The following is a 12,080-nucleotide window of genomic DNA, read 5'->3' as shown; positions in this document are numbered from 1 at the left end:
TTATATAGTGAGATTTATAATACTTAGTTATAGGCACGCAAACTGTGGAAAAAGAATATTTATGGCACTCAGAAATGTATGTAATGCAGTTGTTTTGACAAAGAAACAAAATACTAGTTTCAACATTATTTGTTCTTCAGACATTCCCCTTTAGAAGAAAATAAGTATCAGATTTATGAAAAGTGACCCACATTTGGTTTTTGACCATTGGAAATGTGTACAATTTAACGATTTACTCCTGGAGCCATATTGAGATCCCAATATCTCTGGAACCGAACCATATAGGGCCTTAAAAATGAAGATGCCAAAGGGAAAGTTTGTTAAGACCCAATATTTAAAAGAGCATTAAGAAATCTTTAATATTTCATGAGTTATAGGCATGCAAATCTGGAGAAAAATATTGCAACAAAGATTGCTAAAGTCAACAGATTTTACCAATACACCTACCAATCTCTGTGTAAAAATAACATTATGATGCTGCCATCTTTCTGAAGTCATTTTTACCCCCTGTAACTTGGCTCTGAATTCAGAAGAAAATGGCCATTTTGACCCCCCTCTACAAAATAGTGGATTACTCAGTAAATATATGTCCATGGCATTTAATATTTTGGCTTTCATCAATATGTTTATCTTTCTTCAGGAAAAATATTAGCAAAATCAAAAATGTGAGCTGGGGAAGTTTCTGAAATTTGGTTGATTTGACACGGAATGACCCTATAGTAAAACATTATATATTGTATTATATAATATATTATGTTACATTTTATTAAAAAAATATGATTTGATTTTTATAAAATTATCAAATGTTCAAAATAATTACAAAGTAAGTTAATGTTTTTAATTTTTGTTACTTGACATTGTGGAGTTTTTGTCATGATAGCTGTAAAATAAAATGTTAATTGTACTTTTTCTAGGGAAGAGGAGACTTTCAGTGGCAAGAAGGGGCTCCAAAAAAGGTTTGATTTTTTGATTGTTACATAAAAAAAATATGTTTACTGGTGCCATAATGTTAGATTTCATCATTATTGATCTCTTTCCTCCAGAAAAAAGTTTCCATAATGATTGCAAGCCCACATTTGCATCCACCAATCAAGGGAAAGGATCAGACCCCTTACATCTAACACAATCATCCAATGAAACCGCAGTACCTAAGGCTCAATGCCAATCAGAAACCTTTAAGCCTACAGGTGAGATCACATCTGTACAACACATATATGCTCAAATATCACCTGGTTTATTATGATCAGTTTTTTTTTTCATCTTAGCAGTCAGAAAACAAGCTTTCCACAACCCTAACCGATTCAGCAGAGAGCCATGTGAGTAATGATCTATACTAATCAAATTCACAGAATCATAATTCATCACAATGATCTGGAGTTATTGACAGTGAATGTACCATCTAATTATCTCAGTATACAGAGTCATCAGAAACCAGCCTCCACCGGTGCTCTCTATCAACTTGGACCATAATCCATATAAATGCAGCGCTCCTGGCTGTACGAAGTCTTTCCGCAAAGCAAAACTCCTGCACTATCATATGAAGTACTACCATGGAGATGATCGTCTGATTGAACTGGACCAGACCAGGGCAATGGACAAACACACCACACTTAATAATCAGGGTAGCCCTAAGAAGAGGTGCATTACATCGATGACTGTGAAGAGACGCTCTCTAGTGCCCCCTGTTGTCAGTACACAGAATTACCAACGGTGGACTTCACTGAAGAACAAGACCAGAGACAATCAGCTAGACAGCAACATGCATAGATACTTCAACAAGGAAAGAGACAAGAGGTTTATGCAAATGGGTATGGCTGGTGGCTAGAATTTAAATAGTGTTTCACCGAAAACGTGGGATTTATAGTGTTATTCCTTATTTTTCTTTGATACATGACATGATATAAGTAAGCTTGGGTTTCTTTCCTTTGTAGAAGGTGTGAAGGAACGTGACAAGCTAAAAGAAAAACAGACTAGAGACTTCCTGCGAATAAAGTTGAAGGAAAAGAAAAAGATGAGAAAAACCACATCAGGTGAAGAAAATCGGCATGTATTTACCCACAATTGCAATGTGTTATTGAAGCGCTGTTTTCTGAGTGATGACGAATCTTTGTTTCTTTATATCTGATTTTTTCCCGCCCTCATATCTCAAGTCATTTTTTGTCATATGTTTCCAGATGAGGATAGCATTTCTGACTGGCCCTCTGACAGCTGTGGATGGAGTGAAGATGAAATGGGGGCAGATTTGGACATCATTGCCTCACCTCTCAGCTGTAGCTCTCTTGCCTCGACTACAGGAAGTCAGGAAACTGTCCGCTGTGTGTGTGAAGTGGAAGAGGAAAATGACTTCATGTTACAGGTGATCATTAATTTGGCCTGTACAATACCATTCAAATGTTAGGGGTCAGTATTTTTGTTAAAGATAGGAATACTTTTATTCAGCAAGCATGCATTAAATTGGTCTTTTTAAAATGAAAAAAAAAATATATATATACTAGGAATTATATTCTATAAACATTGATAATAACAGGAAATGTTTCTTGAACACCAAGTCAGCATATCAAAATGATTTCTGAAGGATCCTGTGACACCAAAGATTGAAGTAATGATGCTGAAAAATTCAGCTTGCCATCACAAGAATAAATTACATTTTTAAATATATTTAAAAAGAAAACCGTTTAAATTGTAATAATATTTAATAATATTACTGATTTTTGGAGACTTTGGAAAAACACTGAAAAATCTTACCCACCCAATAGTTTGGAACAGTAATGTAAATACAGTAGATTTAGCTGCACATTTTTCACTCTTAATTAACAACCATCATGTTTGTTGCTTGTTCTCTTGCACCTCAGTGTGAAGAGTGTCTGTACTGGCAGCATGGAACCTGTATGGGCCTCCTGGAAGAGAATGTTCCAGAACGATACGTTTGCTTCATTTGCCGGGATCCTCCAGGTTTGGAAGTGATGCATGTTTTAGTGTTCATTTCTGAGTGTAACCCTAATGTAGACCTCAGGTTGAGTAGCACTTTGAGTGACTCAGCTTTTTGTCAGTTCCTATTTTCATGCTGGGAAGTCTACATCATTTTCAGTTTAATTTCAGCTTACCGGTGTATTTGTTTGTGTGTATCCAGGGCAGATCAGAGGTCAGAGACAGAGCCTGCGGTACTGGTATGACAGGGACTGGCTTAGCACCGGCCATATGTATGGCCTCTCTTTCCTGGAGAACTACTCCCATAAGAACGGCAAGAAGATTGCAGCCACTCATCAGCTGTTAGGGGACGTTCAGCATGTGGTGGAAGTCCTCAATGGCCTGCAGCTCAAAATCAGCGTGCTACAGTGAGTGATCCTGCTTTATCTCTGTTTGAACCCATAAGGCAATTGTTATTTGAAAGGCCTCACGAAAAGGGTGTAATACCATTTTACTACAGCAGCCAAAGTCACCCAGACCTCAAGTTGTGGCGGCAGCCATGGAAATTGACTGAGAAATCCAGGATGAAAAGCATGGCTCTTCCAGACACAAAAACAGTTTCTGCATCAGCATCCTTAGAAGCCATTCAACGTAAAGAACCCTTGACTTCATCCTTCCAGGACTACATTAGCAGTGAGCATTGCTACCAAAAGCCACAAACACTGTACCAGGTATTGGAGCCGAGGCTGGTGCTGAAGACACGGGTGGAGTCGGTGCTGGAAGACAGATTGCACAACACTGAGACAGTGCTGAAGAATGAACAACACTATAATGGAGAGATCCAACCAGCACTACTGAAGACATCTAGTACTCCGCTCTTGAACCACAGCAAGGTAAGGGTCACATCAAATGAGGTTAATATGACGTTATTATCACTGACCAATACTGTGAAATATATTTATAATGGTCAAATCCAAAGGAATAGTATATCTAAAAAAAATGTTTTGAATAGAAATATGCCATTTTTGTCTCTGTGTAATGAAAGTGAATGGGGATATGTGCTGTTGTTAAGCTCCAAAATGACAGAAATGTACAATAAAAGTATCATAAAAATGGTCCATCAAAATTTAAAATCTAGAGTTTTGTGTGATGACCAGATGGAAATGTAAAAGTCTGCATCCATTAAAATATGGCTCATTTAGACAGAGCAGGTTTGATGTCAAAATGAAATGACCAATCGTCATTGAGGATTTATTTTTCGCTATTCCTTTAATGATTTACAGCTAATTTTGTACTTGAAGTGTACTTTACAATGTGTCTGTTCAAGATATTAATATTTTTATTCAGCAATTACACATTAAATTGATCAAAAGTACCAGTGAAGACAGCTAGGATATATTAAATCGATCTATTAACATTTATAATGTTAAGATTTCCGTTTCAAATTAACACTGTTTTTTTTTTACTATCGTTGATCAAAGAATCCTAAAAAAAAGTATTACGGTTTCCATAATAGTAAGCAGCAAAACTGTTTTTAACATTGATAATGATAAGAAATGTCTCTTGAGCACCAAATTGGTATGTTAGAATGATTTCTGAAGGATCATGTGACACTGAAGACTGGAGTAATAGCTGCTGAAAATTCAGCTTTGCCATCACAGGAATAAACTCCCTTTTTAAAACATATGACTTATTTTAAATTGTAGTAATTGCAACCTTGGTGAGCATAACACTTTCAACAATCTTACATGCAAAACTCTTACCAACCCCAAACTTTTGAACGTTAGTGAAGACTGACTGTTTGATGCTGTGGTGACTGCCTGGTGAATGTTACTTTATTTCATGTAGGACTCAGGAGAGAAGTGTGAGGCGGGTTCTGATGGAGGCGGGGTTAAGGGCGGAGCTCAGCAGCAGCAGTGGAGGATCAACCTGCTGGAGCATATCGAGACTGTACAAGAAGAGGTTACTCACAGGATGGACTTCATCGAAAGGGAGCTTGATGGTGTGCCAGAGGGTTTCAGAGGGCTGGATTTATGTTTCACTATTTTTCATGCGGTGATTTGTATTATGGGAATGTTTCATGTGTACTATGGCTATATATTAATTCCTAACAACTGTTCCTTTTTCAGTGCTTGAAAACTGGCTGGACTGCACGGGTGAGCTGGAGCCTCCAGAGCCGCTGGACCGTCTGCCTGAACTCAAGCACAGCATCAAACAGCTGCTGAATGAAATGGGAAAGGTGCAGCAGATCGCTCTGACTTGTGCCACATGAGGGCGCCAGGGCATATTTTACTACCATCACAGGACTACCTCAGCTTGATACATTCCTAAACCAGGCCACGAACCAAAGAGCATAAAGAATAAACTGAGAACATGTGAAACTGAACATGCTGTTTGTTATTACAGAGTCTGTGATTCGGACTGTGGAAGTGGAATTAAGACTGAATTTTTCAAAACTTTGATCACCTCACTTGTCCTTTTCACAACAAATGTAATCTACTTTTCATCCTTTCTGTTTCACCAAAAGGAAACATACAACAAAATACATTGCTAAAACGTTTACAAGACATGTCTTTGTCATTTAACAATGCACAGCATGCACCATATTCTAATATTTTAACTCTTAAGTCATTAGGAAATTGGCAAATACCAGAAAACATATTTTTTTTCTTTCCAGAGATTTTTGGTTATTTAGAGTTATGTTTAAGCTGAAAGCCTACTTGAAGAGTCAAAAACGGATCCATCCTGTGCTCTTTAAAAGGCTGGTAATCCTTAAAAGGGACATCAGATACCCATTTTCCACAAGTTGGTATGATCCTTTAGGGTCTTTATGAAATGTCTGTAACATACTTTGGTTAAAATTCCTCAATGGTCGTGTAAAACAACACCCTTTTTACCTTGTCCAAAACAGTTCTGTTGACACCAACCCGTTTCGGTGTATGTCTCATCAAATGATAGCAAGCTACTGCTCACCTCACCCCTCTCTTCTGTGTGAATCGCTACCTCAGACTCTGTAAATGGCTCGGAGGTGCTCTTATACAAATAGCTAGCTATCTACGTAGAAACTGGCTGCAAATTGAAACAGCTCGCTGGTTGACACGGTTTCAGACTCAGACAGCTCATAACAAACTGGCTGGGTGTTTTCTTTTCAACTTTTCTGAGCTTGCAGACTTGCCAGGAACCTAACTAAATGCAAAAAAAAAAAAAAAAGTCATCCGATGTCCCCTTTAACCTCTATTTAAGAGGTTGGGTTTGAAGTAAAATATGAAATGGAACAGTTGTTTGTGTTTTACATTGTATTTAAAGGATCTCATTTTTAGAATGTTAAAATGTTTTTTGAATATTGCATATTTATTTCTGAACAACTGTGAATATAATTACTGTAATCATCAGTAGTCTGCTATTCCTTTAACCTTTATGCAGCAAATGTGATCAATGTCAACACTTCCTATGGATTAGCCATAAAATCTTAGATTATTTACAAACATGATCTGACCCACATGGCTGTTTGTCTAAAAGCAAAACTTTATTCCAGAGCTCGGAAATACTGAATTTTTCATTCCGAATGCATTTCAGTATTGGAATTCTAATTACTCAATGAAATATTAAATATATGCATATTGGCTATTATCTTGATTAGCATTTAATGAATATATACAAATTCTGTCATTATGTACACAACTTAATGTCTTTCCAAAACGGTATGAATGTAAAACAGTATTCCCCCTTTATATTGCATTATGATGGAGATTGGCTTGTTACAATAAAAGCACGTTGTATGTATACTGTATACAGTATGTGTATACCTGGTCTGCTGTGTGATTTTATTTAGAATCAGAATTTGCTTTGTTGCCAAGTATATTTACACACACACAAGGGAAAATATTTGAAAAAAAAAAATTATATATATATACCGGTATAATATAAACATGACTTGACGTGACTTGATATCATAGATAACCTCACGAGGGCGATAAAGCGCGGATGAGGGGGTCTTCCAAACGCGTCGAGTGTAATGTGGGCCGCCCATAAGACCCCGCCCACCGAGTGACATCAAAACACGGCTGGCAGGGACTGCGAGCACAGAAACGTGCGGACGACGAACCTTTCCAGTAGCCTCCGTTCACTTCAACACCTTTGTGGAGGATTTTCCTTGGTCAGATTCAGATATTGTACCTCAAGACTGACTGGTGAGTTAAATACCTCATTTTAGAACTAAACTAGTACGATTTGTTCTAGGAATATAAATAAAGCCGATGGGAATTATGTGACATAATTTAGAGTGATAGTGTTGGTTATCTTCTCTACGGCGAACAATGTAATTCCATTTAAAATGGCTCCATGTTTCTAAACTGCCAGGAGCCACAATAACGTCGATTTCCAACACAACAGCCGCTGAATAAGACAGAAAAGGGGAAAAAAACATAAAAAAACACTATAGATAGATTTTTTTTCCTTATCTCACACATCCTGATCCTAGACTGAGGATGTTGGATCTTGTCGCCAAAAATAGAAACTTTGTACATCATTACATGTGATAGGTTTTTTTTATTCACTGTATTTTTAGTCCATTCGTCGTTGCAGATGTTTCATAGTTTTAATGGATGGTTCTTCTCATGGGGCCAGCTGCATCTTGCATTCAGTCTCTTGAATGTGTTGCGGTTGTAGTGTATCTGAATTTATGTCTATTGCTAAATTATTTACGTCGATCTAACTTTGATTTGTGATGGCATCGAGTCCTGTTTCTTAATTTTAACCCTTATGTATAAAATTCCCGTATTTCTCAATAGATTAGAGGTTCTAATATGACGCCTATATATCAAAGACGTACTGTAAAGTGACGGATTTTGGGGGTAAGTGTGCAAGACCAAAGGGACGGTCTGTAGTCCTTAATGAGCTATTTGAATGCAGATTTTGATACCAGGCATAATTTATCAAATAAAATTGGCTTTAATGTACTTTTTTGTAATGAGTTTATCTAATATGTAAGATATTTAGTTTCATGGAAGTGCCCTTTTTAGCAAAAAATCGGAATATTATCAGAATATATCAATGCAGAATACCATTTCCATATACCATGGTATTTACACTACTGTTCAGAAGTTTAAGATTAAAGTGTAAGATTGTTTGTAAAGAATTTTATACTTTTATATAGCAACGATGCATTAAATTTTCGATCGTATATGACAACTTCCGGCATGACACAAATTACATTGTCCTCGGTCACCTGCTCATGGGAAGGTCGCAGTGCTGAAGATGTGCGCGCAGGTGTGCGGTTTAGTGTACTACACACAGTTGACACAACAAACAAAACAATACCTGTTGTTATCATCAACACAGGGCTCCAAAGAGACCCCTCATAGTCTTTTCACTGAAATCTGTTTGTCGTACATACATTGACTCAGTGATTGTTATTATAATACAGTCAAAGCTTTAACAGATCTTTTTGAGATCAGCCTGTTTATTTCAATAGAAATCACCCTGGTACACAAACAGGCATTTCACATGGGAAATTTAATATTTTGTTAAATGTAATTAATGATGGGACACTGCTCGTAAACATCCGTAATTGCTTGTGGAAAGCTAGTTAACCCTGTTTACTTGTTTTTTGTTGCCTATGGAAAGTTAACGACTGAGTTATGACCTTTCTTGTTCATTACCACCCCCAAATAATCAGTGAATCACACAGGAAATGTACTTTATGTGAATCAGAATGCTTCTTATTCTGATTTCAGACTTTAAAAGTGAACGCATTAGCTCATTTTATTTGAATTACACTTTAAAGTCTCTCTGTTTTCATTTCCCTTATTTTTCAAAATGTTCAATTGGTGTGTTTCCTATTGTTGAAACATTAAGTAACATTTTAACTTCCCTATAGAGAAGTATGTTTTTATATTTAAAGCTAGAGAGAGAGTTGGTGTGTTCCTATGAGTAGATAGATAGATGTCAGGGAATCCTGGGTCTCCTGGGAGCAGCAAGCTTTAATTAAGCTATGCTTCTGTTCAACTGAGTGTGCTCACAATCTCAATAACCCTGCTTATCAGGACTGTGGACTAGCATGAGGGCAAGTGGACTAGTATGAAGGCTATGCAGAGATAAGGGAAGACACTTCGTCTCAAACTTGCCATTCTAAATGTGTCATGCATCTTTTTTGAAGAATTTTTAAGAAACTTTATGTAGCACTGTGCCATACAAGGCTCATCTATCTTTAGAAGTCTTGGTATAAAGTGCATGAGACTACTGTTGTTGCCCTTTAATGGTCTCTTTTGTCCTTTTTGGGGTTGTGATTACTACAATCTATTGATGAGCGAGAAAAGGGGTTTTAATTTTAAGAAAATGTAACATTGAGTGAAATGTCTCTTAAAGAAACTAAGCAGTAATGTCCATCTGCAGTCCACATAGCATCTTCTGTGAAGCACCTGTTGGCATAAAAGAAAAATCTATAATTTTGACCCATACAATGTATACCCCAGCGACTTAAAGGAACACTCCACTATTTTTGAGAATAGGCACATTTTCCAACTCCCCTAGAGTTATACAGTTGAGTTTTGGTCTAATGGTCTAATCAGATTCAATGATCTATGCTAAGCTACAGCTAAAGGTGCTACCGCCAGACCCGGAGATCGGCTGAATGGATTAGAAAACAGTAAAACTCAACTGTTTAACTCTAGGGGAGTTGGAAAATGAGCCTATTTTCAAAAATAGTGGAGTGTTCCTTTAAGACTGGTTTTGTGGTCCAGGGTCACAAATGTGACAGTAAAGACATCTGTAATGTTTGAAAAAATATTTCTATTTCAAATAAATGCTGTTCTTTTGAATGCTGTCCTATTCATCAGTGAATCCTGGAGAAAAAAAAGTTTAATGGTTTCCACAACAATATTAAGTGAGTAATGGCTGCTGAAAAGTCAGCTTTGACTTCACAGAAGTAAATTGCATTTTTTAAATATATTAAAATGGGAAACAGTACTTTTAAATAGTAATACTTTATAATTTGTTACTTTATGTTACTAATTTACATTTTTACTGTATTTTTTTATTAAATATAGACTTTTTCTGTCAAAAACATTAAGTAATCCCTAAATATTGTAGTAATATTATAGTGTACATAGTATTCCAAGGTCTTTTAAACAAAAACTTTGGTACTGTTTGCATTAAAATGATACGGTTTTTATTTTGTGAGATTGGAGGTATAGTCACTTAACCTTACAGACTGGAGCATTTACTGAAAAACAGGTTGGTTGTCTGCATAGTGTTGCTGTATAGTGAATGGCATATTTGGTGTTCTGGAGCATTTGTTCCCATGAGTGTCCTTCCTTAAGTGCAGTCTAGTGAAGAGAGAACGGACACTCGAAAACAAATGTCAGTCTGATTTGTTTAGTGATTCAGTAGTGGGATTTTAAAGGCTTCCAGTAGATCTATTCTATTGCACTGCTCTCTCCCTGCTTCAACCTTCATTATAGTCCAAAACACTGTGAAACTGGTTTCGGCATAGGCCGCCTGTTGTTATCATGACTGTCTGAAGATTTGTGAGTTCCCTGTGACCTTAATTTGTAGATTCTGCTGTTGCTACGTGGTGCACTTGCTTATTTTTTTTTTCCATTTTCAGATGTGCACGTTGTTAATCAGCTCAAACCCATCTAATATCTGACCTACAAAAGTGAATCATCCCTCAGGGATCTGATGGATCTCAGAGCTCTCTTAATCAATTTCACCAGTTCGATCTTTGTCTTATTAGCATTAAAGGTCATTCATTGTGGTCTGTCGCACGGACCGTGTGGGTTTCATGTGGTTGTCCTGGACCGTGGCCAGCCCGCTAAAAACTATGTCTTTGGTTTTGTGCCATGTCTCCTACTGTTTCCTTCTCCCATTTTCACCTTGACAGCTGTGCTTCTGCCTGATGGCTCAGTATCAGGCCAGCCTGCTGAGATGTCTCGGTCAATTCCATCAAAATGATCATCAGATTTCACACTGACCTAGCACTTTTTCAGATCACAGTACAGGCTCTTATTTTATTTGCTCAGTGTGTCTTCATGCAGTTCTTGAATTTTAATCCTGAGCAGTATAGTTTGCACTGGATCCCTAAGGAGTCAGGCCTCTTAAAAGCAAAACATATAACAATCCTTTTGTAAGCACAACCGTACTAGTTCTGCTTCTACAAAATTTTTTTACACGAGCCTGAATGTGAAAGTTTAGTGTCTTATTAGCTTTTTTTTTTACCCTAAAATCCCTATTTTGTTATTAAAAATAAACAATATAAGCAGTACTACTGCTCAAAAGTTATGGGTCAGTAAGATTTGAAAAAAAAAAAAAAAGCAAGGACGCATTAAAGGGGTCATATGTTGCTTTTTTAAAAGATCATTATTTTGTGTATTTGGTGTAACAGAATATGTTGACATGCTTTAATGTTCAAAAAACACATTATTTTTCAAATACTGTACATTATTGTAGGTCCTCTATGCCCCGCCTCTCTCAAACGCTTCGTTTTCTACAAAGTCCCTCCTTCCGACAAGCGCAGTCTGCTCTGATTGGCCAGCTGACCTAGTGCATTGTGATTGGCCGAACCCCGCAAGCACTCGTCGGAAATGTAACGCCCCTTACCATAATCGCGAGCTTCATCTTTCAAAATAAATGTAAAGACAGAGCCCGAAAGGGGAACAGAGTCGCGTGACAGACACAGTGATGAAGCTGGTATGTGTTTGCAGTACACAAGCCACGGTTAAGACAGCTGACTCCACTGTGATGTGACCCCCCTCTGTCTCTCACGCTCTCTCTCGCGCTCTCTCTCTCTCTCTCGCTCGCGCACACACACACACGATGCGCCGCGCTCTCGCGCGCTCTCGCGCGCTCTCGCTCTCTCTCTCTCGCTCTCTCTCTCGCACACACACACGATGCGCAAAAGGATTTGAGACTTTAGTCTTTGCAACTTTAGGGATCTTATCTATGCACAATCAGCTTGTAACACTCCAAAGAGAACAGAAAACTTGAAATCGCATCATATGACCCCTTTAAAGGGGATATGCATTTTTTTTTTAATTATTTTATAATGTTACCTGTGGTGTGCTTATAATCTTAATATGTCTTTTTTTTTTTCATCAAAACATAATTTAGGCAGTCAAGATATATATATATATATATATACATACAGTGGGTACGGAAAGTATTCAGACCCCCTT

The 12,080-nt window shown here is 37.3% G+C and overlaps 2 protein-coding genes across 5 annotated transcripts in view; both read left to right on the top strand.

Annotated features, from left to right (window-relative positions):
• LOC107655063 (PHD finger protein 20-like) overlaps positions 1-5,293 on the top strand; it is a 10,886-nt gene extending 5,593 nt beyond the window's left edge. Inside the window, exons 7-17 of one of the 2 annotated variants that reach the window (XM_016442461.1) lie at positions 915-956; positions 1,044-1,187; positions 1,269-1,316; positions 1,413-1,808; positions 1,932-2,030; positions 2,175-2,356; positions 2,853-2,952; positions 3,131-3,335; positions 3,428-3,800; positions 4,756-4,909; positions 5,037-5,293. In XM_016442461.1, coding sequence (XP_016297947.1) covers positions 915-956; positions 1,044-1,187; positions 1,269-1,316; positions 1,413-1,808; positions 1,932-2,030; positions 2,175-2,356; positions 2,853-2,952; positions 3,131-3,335; positions 3,428-3,800; positions 4,756-4,909; positions 5,037-5,179 — 1,886 coding nt within the window. In that variant the 3' untranslated portion in view covers positions 5,180-5,293. Of the gene's footprint in view, positions 1-914; positions 957-1,043; positions 1,188-1,265; positions 1,317-1,412; positions 1,809-1,931; positions 2,031-2,174; positions 2,357-2,852; positions 2,953-3,130; positions 3,336-3,427; positions 3,801-4,755; positions 4,910-5,036 lie in introns of both variants that reach the window. The other variant, XM_016442460.1, reaches the window with a different exon arrangement.
• Positions 5,294-6,963: 1,670 nt separating this feature from the next.
• The window catches only part of LOC107655061 (protein NDRG3-like), a 38,169-nt gene continuing 33,052 nt past the window's right edge, over positions 6,964-12,080 (top strand). For all 3 annotated transcript variants that reach the window (XM_016442457.1, XM_016442458.1, XM_016442456.1), the window contains exon 1: positions 6,964-7,097. The gene's annotated coding sequence lies outside the window, so the exon portion shown is untranslated. The remainder of the gene's footprint in view (positions 7,098-12,080) is intronic.

This window comes from Sinocyclocheilus anshuiensis, unplaced genomic scaffold (assembly GCF_001515605.1).
Source record: "Sinocyclocheilus anshuiensis isolate Anshui unplaced genomic scaffold, SAMN03320099.WGS_v1.1 scaffold1072, whole genome shotgun sequence".
In the NCBI taxonomy this organism is placed as follows: Eukaryota; Metazoa; Chordata; class Actinopteri; order Cypriniformes; family Cyprinidae; genus Sinocyclocheilus; species Sinocyclocheilus anshuiensis.
This window is presented reverse-complemented; position numbering and strand designations above follow the sequence as displayed.